At 47.0% G+C, this 15,872-nt stretch overlaps 1 protein-coding gene across 9 annotated transcripts in view; it reads left to right on the plus strand.

Moving 5' to 3' along the window:
* GULP1 (GULP PTB domain containing engulfment adaptor 1) overlaps positions 1-15,872 on the plus strand; it is a 1,095,073-nt gene that overhangs the window by 462,444 nt on the left and 616,757 nt on the right. For all 9 annotated transcript variants that reach the window (XR_006391011.1, XM_044302630.1, XM_044302637.1 and 6 more), the window contains one exon: positions 350-411. Coding sequence is in view for 8 of the 9 variants with exons in the window: in XM_044302630.1 (XP_044158565.1) it covers positions 350-411 (62 nt within the window). In the remaining variant the exon portion in view is untranslated. The remainder of the gene's footprint in view (positions 1-349; positions 412-15,872) is intronic.

Raw genomic sequence — 15,872 nt, forward strand, 5'->3', positions numbered from 1 at the left:
CATGTGTGGTCTGACTAATGATTTGTAAAGTGATAGGACTATGTTCTCATCACAGGCATCTATGCCCCTTTTGATGCAACCCATTATCTTATTGGCCTTGGCAGCAGCTGCCTGACACTGTTTTTTGCAGCTTAGTTTGCTGTTTATTAAAATTCCTAGATCCTTTTCCATGTCAGTGTTACCGAGTGTTTTACCATTTAATAAGTACGGGTGACTTGCATTATTTCTTCCCATGTGCATAACTTTACATTTGTCAGTGTTAAACCTCATCTGCCACTTATCTGCCAGAAGGTTAACAATAATTTACTATGAGATACACTATGAACTCAGTCCAATCTTGTCTTTCCAGATAAATCATGGATGCACACCCCTGATGCTTTATCAAAAAACTTCATTGCCTATAATGCTAAGGTAAGGTAAGCACTATGCCATTTGACTGAACACTTCAGATGGTTTATAGATATGAACAAATATTAAACTCTGTCTACGTACTGTCACATTGTAATTGAAGAAAAGCAGAAAGACCCAACTTTGCACGGGTACATTTTATCTATTTCATTTTATGTGTCTGTGTGTCGTAAAAAGTTATCAACTGTTTCCCCTATAACAGTGACCTCTACAGTACCCACCCTTTAACAATGACCTCCACAGTGCCCGCCCCTTTAACAGTGATCTCCACAGTGCCCACCCCTTTAACAGTGACCTTCACAGTGGCCACCCCATTAACATTTACCTCCACAGTGGCTGCCGCTTTAACATTGACCTCCATTTGATTGTATTGAATGGGAGTATCTATGGGCAGTCTTAAAAAGGGTCAGTATAGGCGAGGGGTTCATAAAATGGATTCAGCTTATATATTCCAACCCAGGGGCTAGAGTGATGGTGGATGGGAGCTTGTCCCTGCCTCTTGCCCTTTACAGGGGCACCAGGCAAGGATGCCCTCTCTCCCCACTATTATTCGCTATAGCAATTGAGCCTCTTGCAAGTATAATAAGAAACGACAGGGAGATTAAAGGTTTTCAATATGCGGAAGGAGATGAAAAACGATTAATGTGTGCCAATAATATTTTGTTATTTATGCATAACACAGGGGATCAGTTTATTAGGGTATTAGATAAAATAGATACGTTTGGTTCTTTTTCTGGATTAAATATTAATTGGGGGAAATCCCATATGATGTTATTGGGTGATGAGCAGTTAGGGAGGGACTTAAGGGTCCATGTATTTGAGAAACACGAGAGTTTTAAATATTTAGGCATACAAATCTCCGGCAATATAGAAGACTATGAAAAACTAAACGTTCTTCCCGTAATAGAAGAACTTAGAACTAAAATACATATTTGGGAAAGATTACCACTCTCTATTCAAGGTCGGGTAAATCTAATAAAAATGATTTTTCTCCCAAAGCTACTTTGTGTTACAAAATTCCCCAATAAGACTCCCGCAGAAGATATTTAGATTATTTGATCGACTAATGGGGTAATTCATTTGGAAAGGCTCTATCCCTAGGATAAAAAAAGAAGTGCTTCAGCTCCCAGTAAGAGAGGGTGGTTTGGCGGTTCCTAATTGGTTTTTGTATTACTTGATAACACAATATAGTCAGATAAGAGATAGTTTGAATAGTCCAGGGGAAGACAGGAATTAAATAAAATGGGTTGGAGAGGGGAACTTAATCACTTAGAGACAATGGAATCTGGTACACTAGACAAAATATTACAGGAAATAGAATTATGAATTTAATGGATCACATATGGGGGCATATTAAAAAATTATTAGGGATAAAAGGTTTTCTCCAATATATACCTATTTGGAAAAATTTTAACTTGAAGGAACTGCAAACGATTAGGAGTTATATTGATTGGGAAAAAAGGGGGATAAAATATTTAACTCAAGTATTTGAAGATGATAAATTGAAGGACTTTAATACACTTGCTAGGGAGTTCGGGATCCCCCAAAAGGATATTTACAAATACCTCCAGTTTAGGAACGCTTTGAGGACAGTGGTAAAACTAGATAAATATAGAAAGGAACAATCAGACAGAATATATAAATTCACTAATGGAGGAGAAAAAAAGAGGTACAACAAAAAATAAGATACAGGATATTGATGGAAGGAAAGAAAGAACGTATTACAATACTAGCTAAAAAAAAATGGGAAAAAGAACTTCAGGCTCTCTTTTCTGATGAGAAATGGAAAGATGCCCTTAGAAGTTATCCAACGGTGTCGGATAGGGGTTCACACAAAATATCACAGTTCTTTATAGTACATAGATTGCATCGATCTCCTAAGATGTTAAAGAAAATGGCTGTTAGAACTTCAGATAATTGCCCAAAATGTAGTGGAGGGAATGCAGATTTAATACATTGTTTTTGGAGATGTCCCAGACTTTTTAGATATTGGAAGGAGATAGCAGAGATTGTATCTGTATTCCTGGATGTTCAGGTGTTTGAAGATCCAGTAGTTTGTATATTGGGAGCAACTGAACATTTGAAATTAAAGAAGGAAGTACGATTGGGTTTGGGTAAAGTATTATTTCAAGCGAGATTGCTTATACTTAGGAAATGGATAAAGGAGGATCCGCCCACAGTGGGACAGTGGTGTGAAGCAGTAGTTAACCTTATTAAAAATCAACGGGTTTCTGAGTGCTATACTAAAAATCCAGTAGGACTTGATGAGATATGGAATAAATGGCCATATTAGGTTGAGGGTATTTTTTTCTATTTTTCCCAGTTCCTCTCTCTCCTTCTTCCCAAAGGGGTGTTGGGTGGGTATTCGGGCGATAATCAATAATATTTATTATAGTAGTAATATGGATTATGTTACATTATGTCATTGATTGTCATGGAACCATGAACCAGACGTACAACAAGAGATGAGTGGAAATAAGAAGGCTTTATTGAAAATAAAGCTGTAAGGCAAAAGTCCAAACGGATGGCTAAACCGAAGCAGGGTCTTGTGAAACCAGAGATCAGGAACCAGAAGGGTAGTCAGATGAAGCCAGGATCAGGAACCAACAGGGTAGTCAGACGAAGCCAGGATCAGGAATCAGCAGGGTAGTCAGACGAAGCCAGGATCAGGAACCAGAAGCAGCAGCAGTCTTAGAAGCATGTGAGCACAGGAGGACCAAGCAGGGAACTGAAGCCACAGACCTCCTATATATATGAGCTAGGCATCCAGCTCCTCCCAGTGGGAAGGAGGAGCCGCAGGGTGGGAGGCTACAAGAAACCCAGAAACCAAGATGGCCGCCAGCACATGTCAAACGAAGGAGACCAGCAAGGAGGTAAGACCATGACAGTACCTCCCCCTCAAGGGCCCCTCCACCGCGGAGTAAGGAACGGTTTCTGAGGGAAGCGTGCGTGGAAGGCTCGGAGCAAGGCAGGAGCATGGACATCTGCGGAGGGAACCCAGGAACGCTCCTCTGGACCATAACCACGCCAATGGACCAAAAACTGCACCCGGCCGCGGACCAGGCGTGAGTCCAGGATATTGCTCACCTCATACTCCTCACGATTGCCCACTTGGACCGGACGAGGCCGAGGAATCGAGGAAGTGAAACGATTACACACCAGTGGCTTCAAGAGGGAGACATGAAACACGTTGGAGATCCGCATGCCAGGAGGAAGCGCAAGGGCATAGGCTACCGGGTTTACCCTGCGAAGCACTCGGAAGGGACCAACAAAGCGAGGCGCCAGCTTGGGAGTGGGCACTCGAAGGTTGAGGTTGTGGGTGAACAACCATACGCGGTCTCCGACCTGGTAGGAAGGAGCGGGCGCTCGTCTGCGATCAGCCTGGAGTCTCTGGCGCTGCGCAGAGACCTCAAGGGACCTCTGGATCTGTACCCAAGAAGCACGTAGGACGGAAAGGTGATCCTCCACAGCCGGAATATCCTGGGGAGAGAATACCTCCGGTAACACGGCAGGTTGGAACCCATAATTGGCCATGAAGGGAGACGTCCCAGAGGAAGAGTTCACCGCCGTGTTCCTGGCAAACTCAGCCCAAGGCAGGAGGTCAACCCAATTGTCTTGGTGATCGGAGACATAGCAACGAAGGAATTGCTCCAAGGCCTGATTGGATCGTTCTGCGGCCCCATTGGACTGAGGGTGGTAGGCCGATGAGAAAGAGAGATGAATCCCCAACTGGGAGCAAAAGGCGCGCCAGAACCTGGACACAAACTGACTCCCCCGATCCGACACAATCTCCTTGGGCAAACCGTGCAACCGGAAGACCTCCCTGGCAAAAATCGAGGCCAACTCTTGTGCAGAGGGTAACTTCTTGAGAGGTACACAGTGGCACATTTTGGAAAACCGATCCACTATCATGAGAATGACCGTATGGCCTCGGGATGCAGGGAGGTCCACAATGAAATCCATCCCCAGGTGTGACCACGGACGCTCCCCGGTGGCTATGGGTTGCAAAAGGCCCAACGGAAGGTGCCGAGGGGACTTACTCTGGGCACAAATGGAGCATGCCGCTACATATGCGGCGATGTCGGAACGTAGAGAAGGCCACCAGAACAGACGTGAAACACCCCAGGACAGCTGATTCTTTCCAGGATGCCCCGCGGCCTTGGAGTTATGGTAGGTTCGCAACAACCGAGTGCGCAACTCCTCAGGCACAAAACACCTGCCGTTGGGTCTCCCAGAGGGAGCACTAGATTGAGCCGCCAAAATCTGCTCACCCAGGGGAGAGGTCAGGCTGGTGCGAATGGCGGCCAGGATCTGATTCGGAGGTATGACCGAAGTCGGAATCGACTCCTCCCCGGACAGCTCGGAGTACTGCCGTGATAAGGCATCCGCTCTGATGTTCTTGGAACCGGGTAGGTAGGAGACCACGTAATTAAAACGTGACAAGAACAGAGCCCATCTGGCCTGACGTGGTGTCAATCTTTTGGCCTCAGAGAGGTAGGTCAGATTCTTGTGGTCCGTCAGGATGAGAACCGGAACCACCGAGCCCTCGAGCAAGTGCCTCCATTCTTTAAGGGCCTGCACGATGGCCAATAACTCCCTGTCACCAATCTGATAGTTGCACTCCGCGGAAGACAGTTTCCGGGAGTAAAACCCACAAGGAAGCAGAGGACCCTCTGGTGTTCTTCGCTGAGACAGGAGGGCGCCTACTCCCGTCTCAGACGCGTCCACCTCGAGGACAAATGGCAACCCAGGGTTGGGATGCGACAGAATCGGAGCCGACACAAAGGCGGACTTTAGAGCCTCAAAAGCTCGGATGGCCTCTGGCGGCCAGACCTGGGGATTACTGCCCTTCCTGGTCAGATCCGTGAGAGGCTTGGCTAGCATAGAAAAGTCTCTGATGAACTTCCGATAATAATTGGCGAAGCCCAAAAAGCGCTGCAGAGCACGAAGACCACTGGGCTGGGGCCACTGTAAGACAGCCGAAACCTTCTCAGGATCCATGGAGAACCCCTCAGCGGAAATGATGTAACCTAAGAAGGTTACCTGGGATCGGTGAAATTCGCATTTCTCAAGCTTACCGAACAGCTTGTTCTCTCGTAACCGTTGCAACACTCGTCTGACATCCTGAATGTGGGCCTCCATGGATTCAGAATATACCAAGATGTCATCCAAATAGACCACCACACACTGCTGCAACAGGTCACGGAAAACATCGTTGATGAATTCCTGGAAGAATGCGGGCGCATTGCACAACCCAAAGGGCATAACCAAGGATTCATAATGACCGGTCCTGGTGTTAAACGCGGTCTTCCACTCATCGCCCGCCTTGATCCTTACCAGGTTATATGCCGCCCTCAGGTCGAGTTTGGTAAAGACCGTGGCCCCTTTGAGGCGATCGAACAGCTCGGAAATCAAGGGTATCGGGTAAGCGTTCTTGATCGTGATGCGATTGAGACCCCTGTAATCGATGCAAGGCCTCAACTCACCGCCCTTCTTTTTCACAAAGAAAAATACAGCCCCTGCCGGGGACAAGGATTTGCGAATGTGTCCGCGTGAAAGCGCCTCCCTCACGTACTCCTCCATGGCCTCATTCTCCGCTACCGACAGTGGATAGACTTTGCCACGAGGAGGAACGGCACCAGATTGTAACTCTATGGCACAATCGTATGGGCGGTGCGGAGGTAGGTCAACCGCACGCACCTTATCGAATACATCCCGGTACTCCTCGTATTCAGGAGGCAACAGAGAGTCCGAGGGAGTACACAGCAACTTGACAGGCCCATGGATGCAACTAGCCCCACACTGCGGTGACCACGAGAGGATCTCGGCCGATTTCCAATCGAAAGTCGGATTATGCTTCTGGAGCCAGGGGTACCCCAAGACCACCGAGTAGTGTGGAGACGAAATAACCTGGAGACAGACCGACTCTCTGTGAACGGCACCAATGGCCATCCCCACTGGAAGGGTCTCATGAGTCACGTGTCGCGGCAGAAGGGGTCTGCCGTCTATCGCCTCAAGAGCCAGTGGGGAACCTCGAGGCTGCAGAGGAATGGAATTGGCGGCAGCGAACACACTATCAATGAACAAACCACCAGCACCAGAGTCCACCAACGCCTGGGTCGTCACCGAGCTCCCGACCCAGGAGAGGACAACAGTAATCAGTGGTTTGTCAACACGGGAAACCGGGGACGAGGAGACTCCACCCAAGATCTGCCCCCGACAGGATCTCAGGTGCGAGCGTTTCCCGGACGGTTCGGGCATGCCAACCGAAAATGCCCACCGAGACCACAGTACATGCATCGGCCCTCGCGTCTCCGGAGTACCCTCTCCCCCTCGGACAGGCGAGCAAACCCCAGCTGCATGGGTTCACCCCCAGACAAGTCATCCCCAGGAGGCGTGGGAGGAGAGGGAGGCACGGGTGGGACAGCAAACGTAGGCGCCAATCTGTTAGAAGACCTCCGCAGGCTCTCCTGAAAGGAAGGTCTCTCCCTGAGTCTGGTGTCAATCAAAATCAGGAAAGAAATAAGAGACTCGAGCTCCACAGGTAGGTCCTTAGTTGCAACCTCATCCTTCAAGGCATCCGAGAGACCATGAGAGAAAGCAGCGACCAGAACCTCATTATTCCAGCCCACCTCTGCTGCCAGGGTACGAAACTCAATGGCGTATTCAGCTACGGATCGTGAACCCTGTCTGATGGACATAAGGAGCTTCGCAGCAGAGGCAGCACGAGCCGGAACATCGAATACCTTCCGAAGAGAAGCAACAAAACCGGAAAACTCGGCAACCACCGGATTGTTGTTCTCCCATAAAGGGCTGGCCCAGGCCAAGGCCTTGTCCGAGAGCAGCGAGATCAAGAAGCCCACCTTTGATCTCTCAGTAGGAAATGCATGTGGCAGCAACTCGAAGTAAATGCCCACCTGGTTAAGGAAACCTCGGCACTGAGTTGGCTCTCCCCCAAAGCGCTGTGGAAGGGGGGCAGAACCGGTCATACCCCGAAACACCGCAGGCGCAGCAACAGGTGTCGGGGTAGACTCTGGCGCAACAACCGGAGCGGCAGTAGGAGCGGGCCCAGGAGCGACAACCGACCCATCGGCAACGGAAGCTAAATGAGCCGTGCGTTCAAGCAGGGTTTGCAACGCCACAGCGAACCGACCCAACAGGTGATCCTGCTGATCAAGTCTGGCAACCAGCGTAGGTAGCGAGGATGGCCCTGTACCGTCAGAATTCATGGCTTGGTCCTAATGTCATGGAACCATGAACCAGACGTACAACAAGAGATGAGTGGAAATAAGAAGGCTTTATTGAAAATAAAGCTGTAAGGCAAAAGTCCAAACGGATGGCTAAACCGAAGCAGGGTCTTGTGAAACCAGAGATCAGGAACCAGAAGGGTAGTCAGATGAAGCCAGGATCAGGAACCAACAGGGTAGTCAGACGAAGCCAGGATCAGGAATCAGCAGGGTAGTCAGACGAAGCCAGGATCAGGAACCAGAAGCAGCAGCAGTCTTAGAAGCATGTGAGCACAGGAGGACCAAGCAGGGAACTGAAGCCACAGACCTCCTATATATATGAGCTAGGCATCCAGCTCCTCCCAGTGGGAAGGAGGAGCCGCAGGGTGGGAGGCTACAAGAAACCCAGAAACCAAGATGGCCGCCAGCACATGTCAAACGAAGGAGACCAGCAAGGAGGTAAGACCATGACATTGATGTGATGAAAGTTTATATGTTTTAAAAAAAGAAAAGAAAAAAAAACAAAAAAAAAAACATTGACCTCCACAGTTCCCGTCCCTTTAACAGTGACCTCCGCAATGCATGCCCTTTTAACAGTGACCTCCACAGTGTCCACCCCTTTAACAGTGACCTCCACATTGCCCGTCCCTTTAATATTGACTGCCTCTTTGACAGTGACCTCCACAGTGCCTGCCCCTTTAACAATGACCTCCAAAGTATATGCCCCTTTAACAGTGACCTCCACAGTGCCTGCTCCTTTAACAATGACCTTCACAGTATCTGCCCCTTTAACAGTGACCTCCACAGTGACCTCCCGTTTAACAGTGACTTTCACACTGACTGCCTCTTTAACAGTGACCGCCCCTTTACCAGTGATTTCACAGTGGCCGCCCCTTTAACAGTGACTTTCACAGTGATTGCCCCTTTAACAGTAACCACCCCTTTAACAGTGACTTTCACAGTGAGGTTCACACTGTACAATATACCACACTCTCAGCCAATGTAGATGGTTTCATTTAATTTACACATTTTGTTTGAACATTTGTACTGTTTTACTAACCAAATAAACATGCAAACATGCAATAATTTATTTTTTTACAAATTGTTGCTCTTTCTCTTTGATGGCAATCACAGTGATAGCAAATAAAGAAAGTGTGTTACTGACATATATAGCTGGGTATATGGGTAAAAACATGGTTGACAGTGTTAACAAACGGCACATTCAAAAACATACTGTGCCATTGCATGAGTTATGCTTTTTTATATTAGAAAACATCCAAAAATAGTCCCTTATTGGGAAAGATGGTATTTAAACACATGCAATGTTATAGGCAAAAAATAAAATAAAAATTGTGGCTTGTTTGGACCAAGTGTACCTTAACAGGGGCAGATAACTGCTTATACACACCCTCTCACACACATGTTAATGCCCTAAGAAACAGTGGCTTGTTCTGCACAAGCATACAAAACATATGCCTTAATGGGGAAGAATGTCTGCCTGTATTTATACATGCACAAATGTTAAAGGAGTTGTCTCATCACAGACAATGGGGGCATATCGCTAGGTTATGCCCCATTGTTTTAGAGGTGCGGGTCTCACCCCTGAGACCCACACTTATAATCGTGAATGGAGCCCCACAAAGTGGTGACTGGAGGACACCGGTCACCACCAAGCACGCTCCCCATAGAAGTGAATGGGAGCACACAGCACATGACCGGCCACTGCTCCCATTCATTTCTATTGGCTCGACAAAAATAGCTCAGCTATTTTCGGTGGCCCCTATGAAAAATGAAAGGAGGGTGGCTGTGCATGCGCAGTGCGCCCTCCACCACCGCTATCAGGACTCTGTTCCAGATATAGGTGCGGGTCCCAGTGAGACGAGCCTGGAAAAATTCACCCTTTTAATTAGGAGCAGCATCAGTACAGTATGGATGTAGAAAGGTAGCATAATAGTGAAATGTGACTGCAATATTAGCGTAAGAACAGAAAAATAAACTGATGTGAACACAGCCTTACTGCTGACACTCTGCTCACTGTCCTGTGGGGCCACTTCTTAAATATTTGGCCACTGCATGGTTAAGTCCACACCAATAAATTTGAGCTTACACTAATATTGACTTGTAAGGCGGAGTTCACACCTCTGTTATTTGGTCAGTTATTTCCTTCACTTATTGTGAGGCAAATTCAGGAGCCAAGCCTACTCTCGGATTAGGTATCATGAATAGATCTGCACCTGTTCTGTGGGTTTGACCCACACCTGCTTTGGACTGACAATTACTGACCAAATAAGTGAATTGTAAAATCAGCCTGAGACCTCATGCACATGGCCGTTGCCCGGCCGTAGCTGCAATCCGGAGCAGCGGTGCAGAACGGAGACACAGGACCCTACAGAAGCACTACGGAGTGCTTCCATGGTGCTTCTGTCCGTGCATCTGCACCGTAAAAAAAATAGAACATGTTCTATTTTTTTGCGGTGCGAATGGATCACAGACCCATTCAACTTCAATGGGTCTCGATCTGTCACGGCCGCCGAACGGAAGTTGCCCGTGCATTGGGGACTGCAAATTGCGGTCCCCAATGCACGGAATGCCCCAATGCACGGAATGTGTGCATGAGGCTGAATAGTGACACATCTGACAAGGCATGTGTTTGCACTTCCATAACATGCATTAAAAGAACCTTTTTTTCTCCACTGCTTTATTGGCTCTGCCTCCATGTCCTTATTTTGTTCCACTAAAGAGTCATTAGGAAACCCGCTGGGATGCACAGTGTTTTTTATTTTATTTTTGCTTTACTGAAAGATGCAGGTTTTTTGTTTAGCCAGGGGTTAGCTAGGAAAGTAGGTGGCCTGTACTATGATGTGCATGGCCATATATGTGACCTTCCTGTCATTCAGATGCACAGTAACTGTTTCACTACCGGAAAGGACTAGCTATGCCTGTTGTTGCACTGCATAGTGTTGTCCACCAGGATTTATTCTCCCTAAAGTTTAACTGTAGGCCGGGATGGACCTGATTTAATGTGCTCTGTGATGAATTAATTTGAATTGAAACAAAATTTTGGGAAAAATTCAGCAAAGCAACTGAATCTAATTTTTGAAACTTCACTCATCTCTACTTGCCACTTAAGGCTGGTTTCACACGGGCGTTGCGGAAAAATGTGCGGGTGCGTTGCGGAAACACCCGCGATTTTTCCGCGCGAGTGCAAAACATTGTCATGCGTTGCACTCGCGTGAGAAAAATCGCGCATGTTTGGTACCCAAACCCGAACTTCTTCACAGCAGTTCGGGCTTGGGATTGATGTTCTGAAGATTCTATTATTTTCCCTTATAACATGGTTATAAGGGAAAATAATAGCATTCTGAATACAGAATGCTTAGTATAATAGTGCTGGAAGGGTTAAAAAAAAATAAAAACGTTAACTCACCTTATCCCCAAGATCGTGTAGTTCCCGGTCGGTCTCTTCTCTAGCTGTGGGCTTGGGCTGAATGACCTTTGGTGATGTCAGATCACATGCTCCAATCACATGGTCCATCACCATGGTGATGGAGCATGTGATCTGACATCACCAAAGGTCCTTTAGCCACAGCTAAAGAAGAGACCGACCGGGAACTAGGCGATCATGGGGATAAGGTGAGTTAACTTTTTTATTTTTTTTAACCCTCCCAGCACCATTATACTAAGCATTCTGTAGTCGGAATGCTATTATTTTCCCTTATAACCATGTTATAAGGGAAAATAATACAGTGAATAGACTGTCACCTAGAACCCATGCGTGAAAATCGCACCGCATCCGCACTTGCTTGCGGATGCTTGCGATTTTCACGCAACCCCATTCATTTCTATGGGGCCTGCGTTACGTGAAAAACGCAGAATATAGAACATGCTGCGATTTTCACGCAACGCATAAGTGATGCGTGAAAATCACCGCTCATGTGAACAGCCCCATAGAAATGAATGGGTCAGGATTCAGTGCGGGTGTAGTGCGTTCAACTCACGCATCGCACCCGCACGGAAATCTCGCCCGTGTGAAAGGGGACTAAGAATGCCTGAACTGAGAGGTCTATATCTGAATGTGGCCAATACTCTCTGAAAGTACTGTCCTATTTCAAAACGCATTACACAACTAAATGTATCAGGTGTTCTATGCAGGTAACGTGTTGGAGTTGGTGGGAAGACAGTTACCCTGGGTTCACACTTGAGCGTTTTACAGCGCGTTCCTACGCGCTGTAAAACGCACAACAAGGAGAAACCAATGCTTCCCTATCAGCATGGTTCTCACCTGGGCGTTTTACAGCGCGTACGATCGCGCTGTAAAACGCCCGACGCTCAAACAAGTACCTGACCCTTTTTTTGAGCGTTTGTCGCGCGTTCCCGTACAATAGACTTTCGGGAACGCGCGACAATGTGTGCACGGCTGTCTCTGTATGCGCGCTTGTAAACGCCCGTACAAGCGCGCATACAGAGCGCTCCTTTCGGAACGCTCAGGTCTGAACCCAGGGTTAGTGGGATGTTTGCTACTTGAGGCACTTTAGCAAGTGATTGGCTATGTGGATACTCTCACCCAGACTGATCAGCTGTTACACCCCATGGCAACTCTTCACTTAACACATATGAGATAATGAAAGGGGAGTAAGAACAAGGATTTTCCTTGATTCTTTTTTTGTCCATTGAGGCGAACTGGGGCGAGGCAAATAAGCTCTTGGTGTGCAAAACCAGACCGACACAAATGTGGAATGCAGGGTGATTGTAACCCTTGGATAAAAGTAGTGTATAATGTGTTTAGAAACATTTATCAAACCAGCACAGGAGGCAAATGTACAATCACGATTCATTAATACAGTAAGTGCTTTGTATAAACTCTGTCTACGTGATAAATGCCTTTTGCTGAAATTAGACAATCTCTTTAATAGGACCTCGCAGGTGTTGTTCTGGTGTAGCCTTGTAGAACCAGTGTGCCATAAAAAATACGTGTACTATCCTTGCCGGTAAAAACTGCTCTGTCTACCATGGTGTGCACCCTGCCACACAGGGAGAATTGGAAGCAGCGGCCCAATTTCTCTATCAGATGACAGCAGAAAGCAGGGGTGGCTTTTTTGAGAGATAATTGCAGCTAGGTATTTTCCAGTGAGGCTAAGTGCATGCCATCAGCTCCCTTAAGGCAGCAGATTCTACCAAGTGGTATGGTACGTCCAGCAACTTGACCAGGTGGGATTTAAGCTTGCACACATGCAGATTACTGGATGTTTAGAGTTGTTTTCCTGGACACACATACCATTATCGATGGCTGACAATAGAGCAGAGTAAGAGGAGAAGAAGTTGTCTGGAGTAGATAAGCAGTAACTCATGATGACGATGACTAGGAAACTGTACTGCATGTGGATGCGGCCTGGCTGCCTCACAGAATACAAGAAGGAAAAGGACACTCTTGTTGCGCTAGCTGACAGCCACTTCTATTTTCCCACAGTTACTGGTTATGCCATTTTATGTGCTGCAATAAAGCTGTGGTGCCTATGTTTGTGTTTCAATGCCCATGTCTTATTTTAGTCCTGCAGATCTTGTATACAGCAATGTTTTTGTCTTCTGGCACAGTGGAGAAAAACTGCCATATGGGAGATACTCATACACTGCACACTGAACTAGCAGCGGATGAGCTTAACTTAGGGCTGGCACATTTTGAGCCAGTTACGGCCCTGACCATAATGGAAGCATTATGAGTTTTTGGGAGGTTCTGGCCGTATGTTGTCTCTGTTTTTTATTGCTGCTGCTACCACACTGCCAGAGAGAATTGTGGTCTACTATTACCTCTACTACTACTACTACTACTACTACTAGTAGCCTGCATAGCTGGTGCTGCTACTGCCTCTATTACCTATTTTCTGACTCTGGGATGACAAGGCATCTGTCTTTTGTTTTGCACTCTTCTATTTTCCAGACATTTTGTTATGAGGTTTATAAATAAAAAAAGGTCACAGGTTTGGTACACAGAATATTAACCTCCTCAGGACCGACGCACTGTTGTTCCTCCTGGACGCGCCGGCGCGTCATCTCGCGAGACGCAAGATTTCGTGCAGAGCCGGCCCACACATGCGCAGTGCGGGCCGGGAATCGTTACATCAGAAGTTTGTCACCAGCCTGCCAGCCAATGAGCATCACTGTGAGTACATCAAACACTACACTTAGCCCCCAGATCACCCCCATCACCCCAATTAACCACTTGATCACCCCTGTCAATCACTAGTGAAAGGGAAAAAAGTAATCAGTGTAAACTGTCACTTTTTTTTCAGTAGTATTGATGGTTAGGTTTTAGGTTAGTTTAGGCCCCTTTGTTAGGTAGTTAGCGTCGGTTAGCGCCCAGCCCACCACACCGCAGTCACTGATTCGCTGATTAGCGTATTGCTAATCAGCATTGGTACTTTTATAGTATCTGTAAGTGATCAAAACTGATCACAGTCAGATCTATAAAAGTATTAGTGTCACCTTAGTTCGCCCTCCATCCAAAATGCAGTGTTTGCCGGATCAGGCCTGATCAGTCGCCCACACGTGCGTTCACCAACGTCCGCCCCGCCGAAGTGCCAAAAATGTATTTATTTTTTTATCACTTTACAAGCTCTGCGGTGATAAAGAAATCAGTTTTGATATTTTTTTAACAATTGCAGCGGCTTCCGGTACTTCGCTAGCCTCTCATTTGTAAGACAGGCTTGCTTTTTTTCTTGGGTAGTCTCAGGGAATACCCCCTAAATTTAGTTGACCAAATGGCAAGTAAGGGGTATTCTTCTGAAGAGGCCTACAGGCTTCTGACCCAGTCGGATGAGGAATGGGAACCCTCATCTGACGAATCCAGCGGGTCAGAATACGAACTTGTAGAAAGCAGTGACAGTCTGACCCAAAGTTCGGAAGATGGTGTTGAGGTCCCTGATACCTCCAGGCGTACCCGGCCCCGTGTTGCTAGACCTCAGGTTGTGCAGGATCTGTTTCAAGGGCAGCAGAGTGGGGCTGGCGCTGTCGGATTACGTGGTGAGGCATACACCAGCAGCGCAGCCCATCCTGGACCTAGTACCAGCACTGCCGTAGAACATGGTGAAGTGGCGAGCACCAGAAGGGCAGTTGAAGCCAGTATGGGGTCAAATTGTATAAGCTATGTGAAAGGGCCACAGGCTATACGCACAAATTTCAAATCTATGAGGGTAAAGATCAGACCCTGGAGCCGGTCGGTTGCCCTGACTACCTGGGGAGCAGTGGGAAGACAGTCTGGGACTTGGTGTCACCCTTATTTGGTAAGGAGTACCATCTTTATATGGACAATTTTTTTTTTGCCCCTCTTCAGGCATTTGTTTTTAGAACAGATTGGTTGCTGTGGCACCGCGCGACCTAGTCACCGGGGCTTCCCCCAACGGCTCGTTACCACCCGTCTTGCAATGGGGGAGAGGGCTGCCTTGTGTAACGAAGAACTGCTTGCGGTGAAATGGAGAGACAAGCATGACATTTACATGCTCTCCTCCATTCATGCAGACACGACAATCGAAATTGAACGAGCAACTGGAGTCATTGAAAAGCCCCTCTTTGTCCACAACTATAATTCGCTCATGGGAGGGGTGTCTGTATATTTAATTCAATTGGCAATGTATAATAGTTTTGTTCTCTATAGTAAGGCTGGGAGAACAAGATCCTTCCTCAAATTTCAGGAAGAGATCATCGAGAACCTCCTGTATCCAGGAGGTTCAGTGGCCCCAACCACCCGTGTAGTGAGCAGTCTACACGAGCGACATTTCTCCAATGTCGTTGCTGGTATCTCAAACCAAGCGCCACCCCGAATTTTTTTTTGTTTCTGTAGCAGGAGTGGAATAAGGCGTGACACCCGCTATTTCTGTCCTGACTGCCCTGACCACACTGCCCTATGCTTAGGGGAGTGTTTCCTTAAGTACCACACACAGGTACACTATTAGTATAGGGATTGCGTCACACAGGCAAGTCACATAGGGCTCTTAGGGCCCTTTCACTCAAAGCTGCTGCAAACCTCTACTTTCACCTGGGACAAAGTCCATAATGTGCTTCACCACATCTCTGGGTGCTTTGCGCTTTGCACATTGTCCCATGGGGAAGGAGAGGTTTGTCCTATAAAGGTTAAAAAAAAAAACATGTTCCCAAAGTTCAATAAAGTTTTCCAAAGTTAATGTTCTGTTTCAAATGTTATCTACAGTTAATGTTAATAAATTAATTGTATTGCGGCCTTTTTTT

The sequence above is a fragment of the Bufo gargarizans genome, chromosome 8, assembly GCF_014858855.1.
Source record: "Bufo gargarizans isolate SCDJY-AF-19 chromosome 8, ASM1485885v1, whole genome shotgun sequence".
In the NCBI taxonomy this organism is placed as follows: Eukaryota; Metazoa; Chordata; class Amphibia; order Anura; family Bufonidae; genus Bufo; species Bufo gargarizans.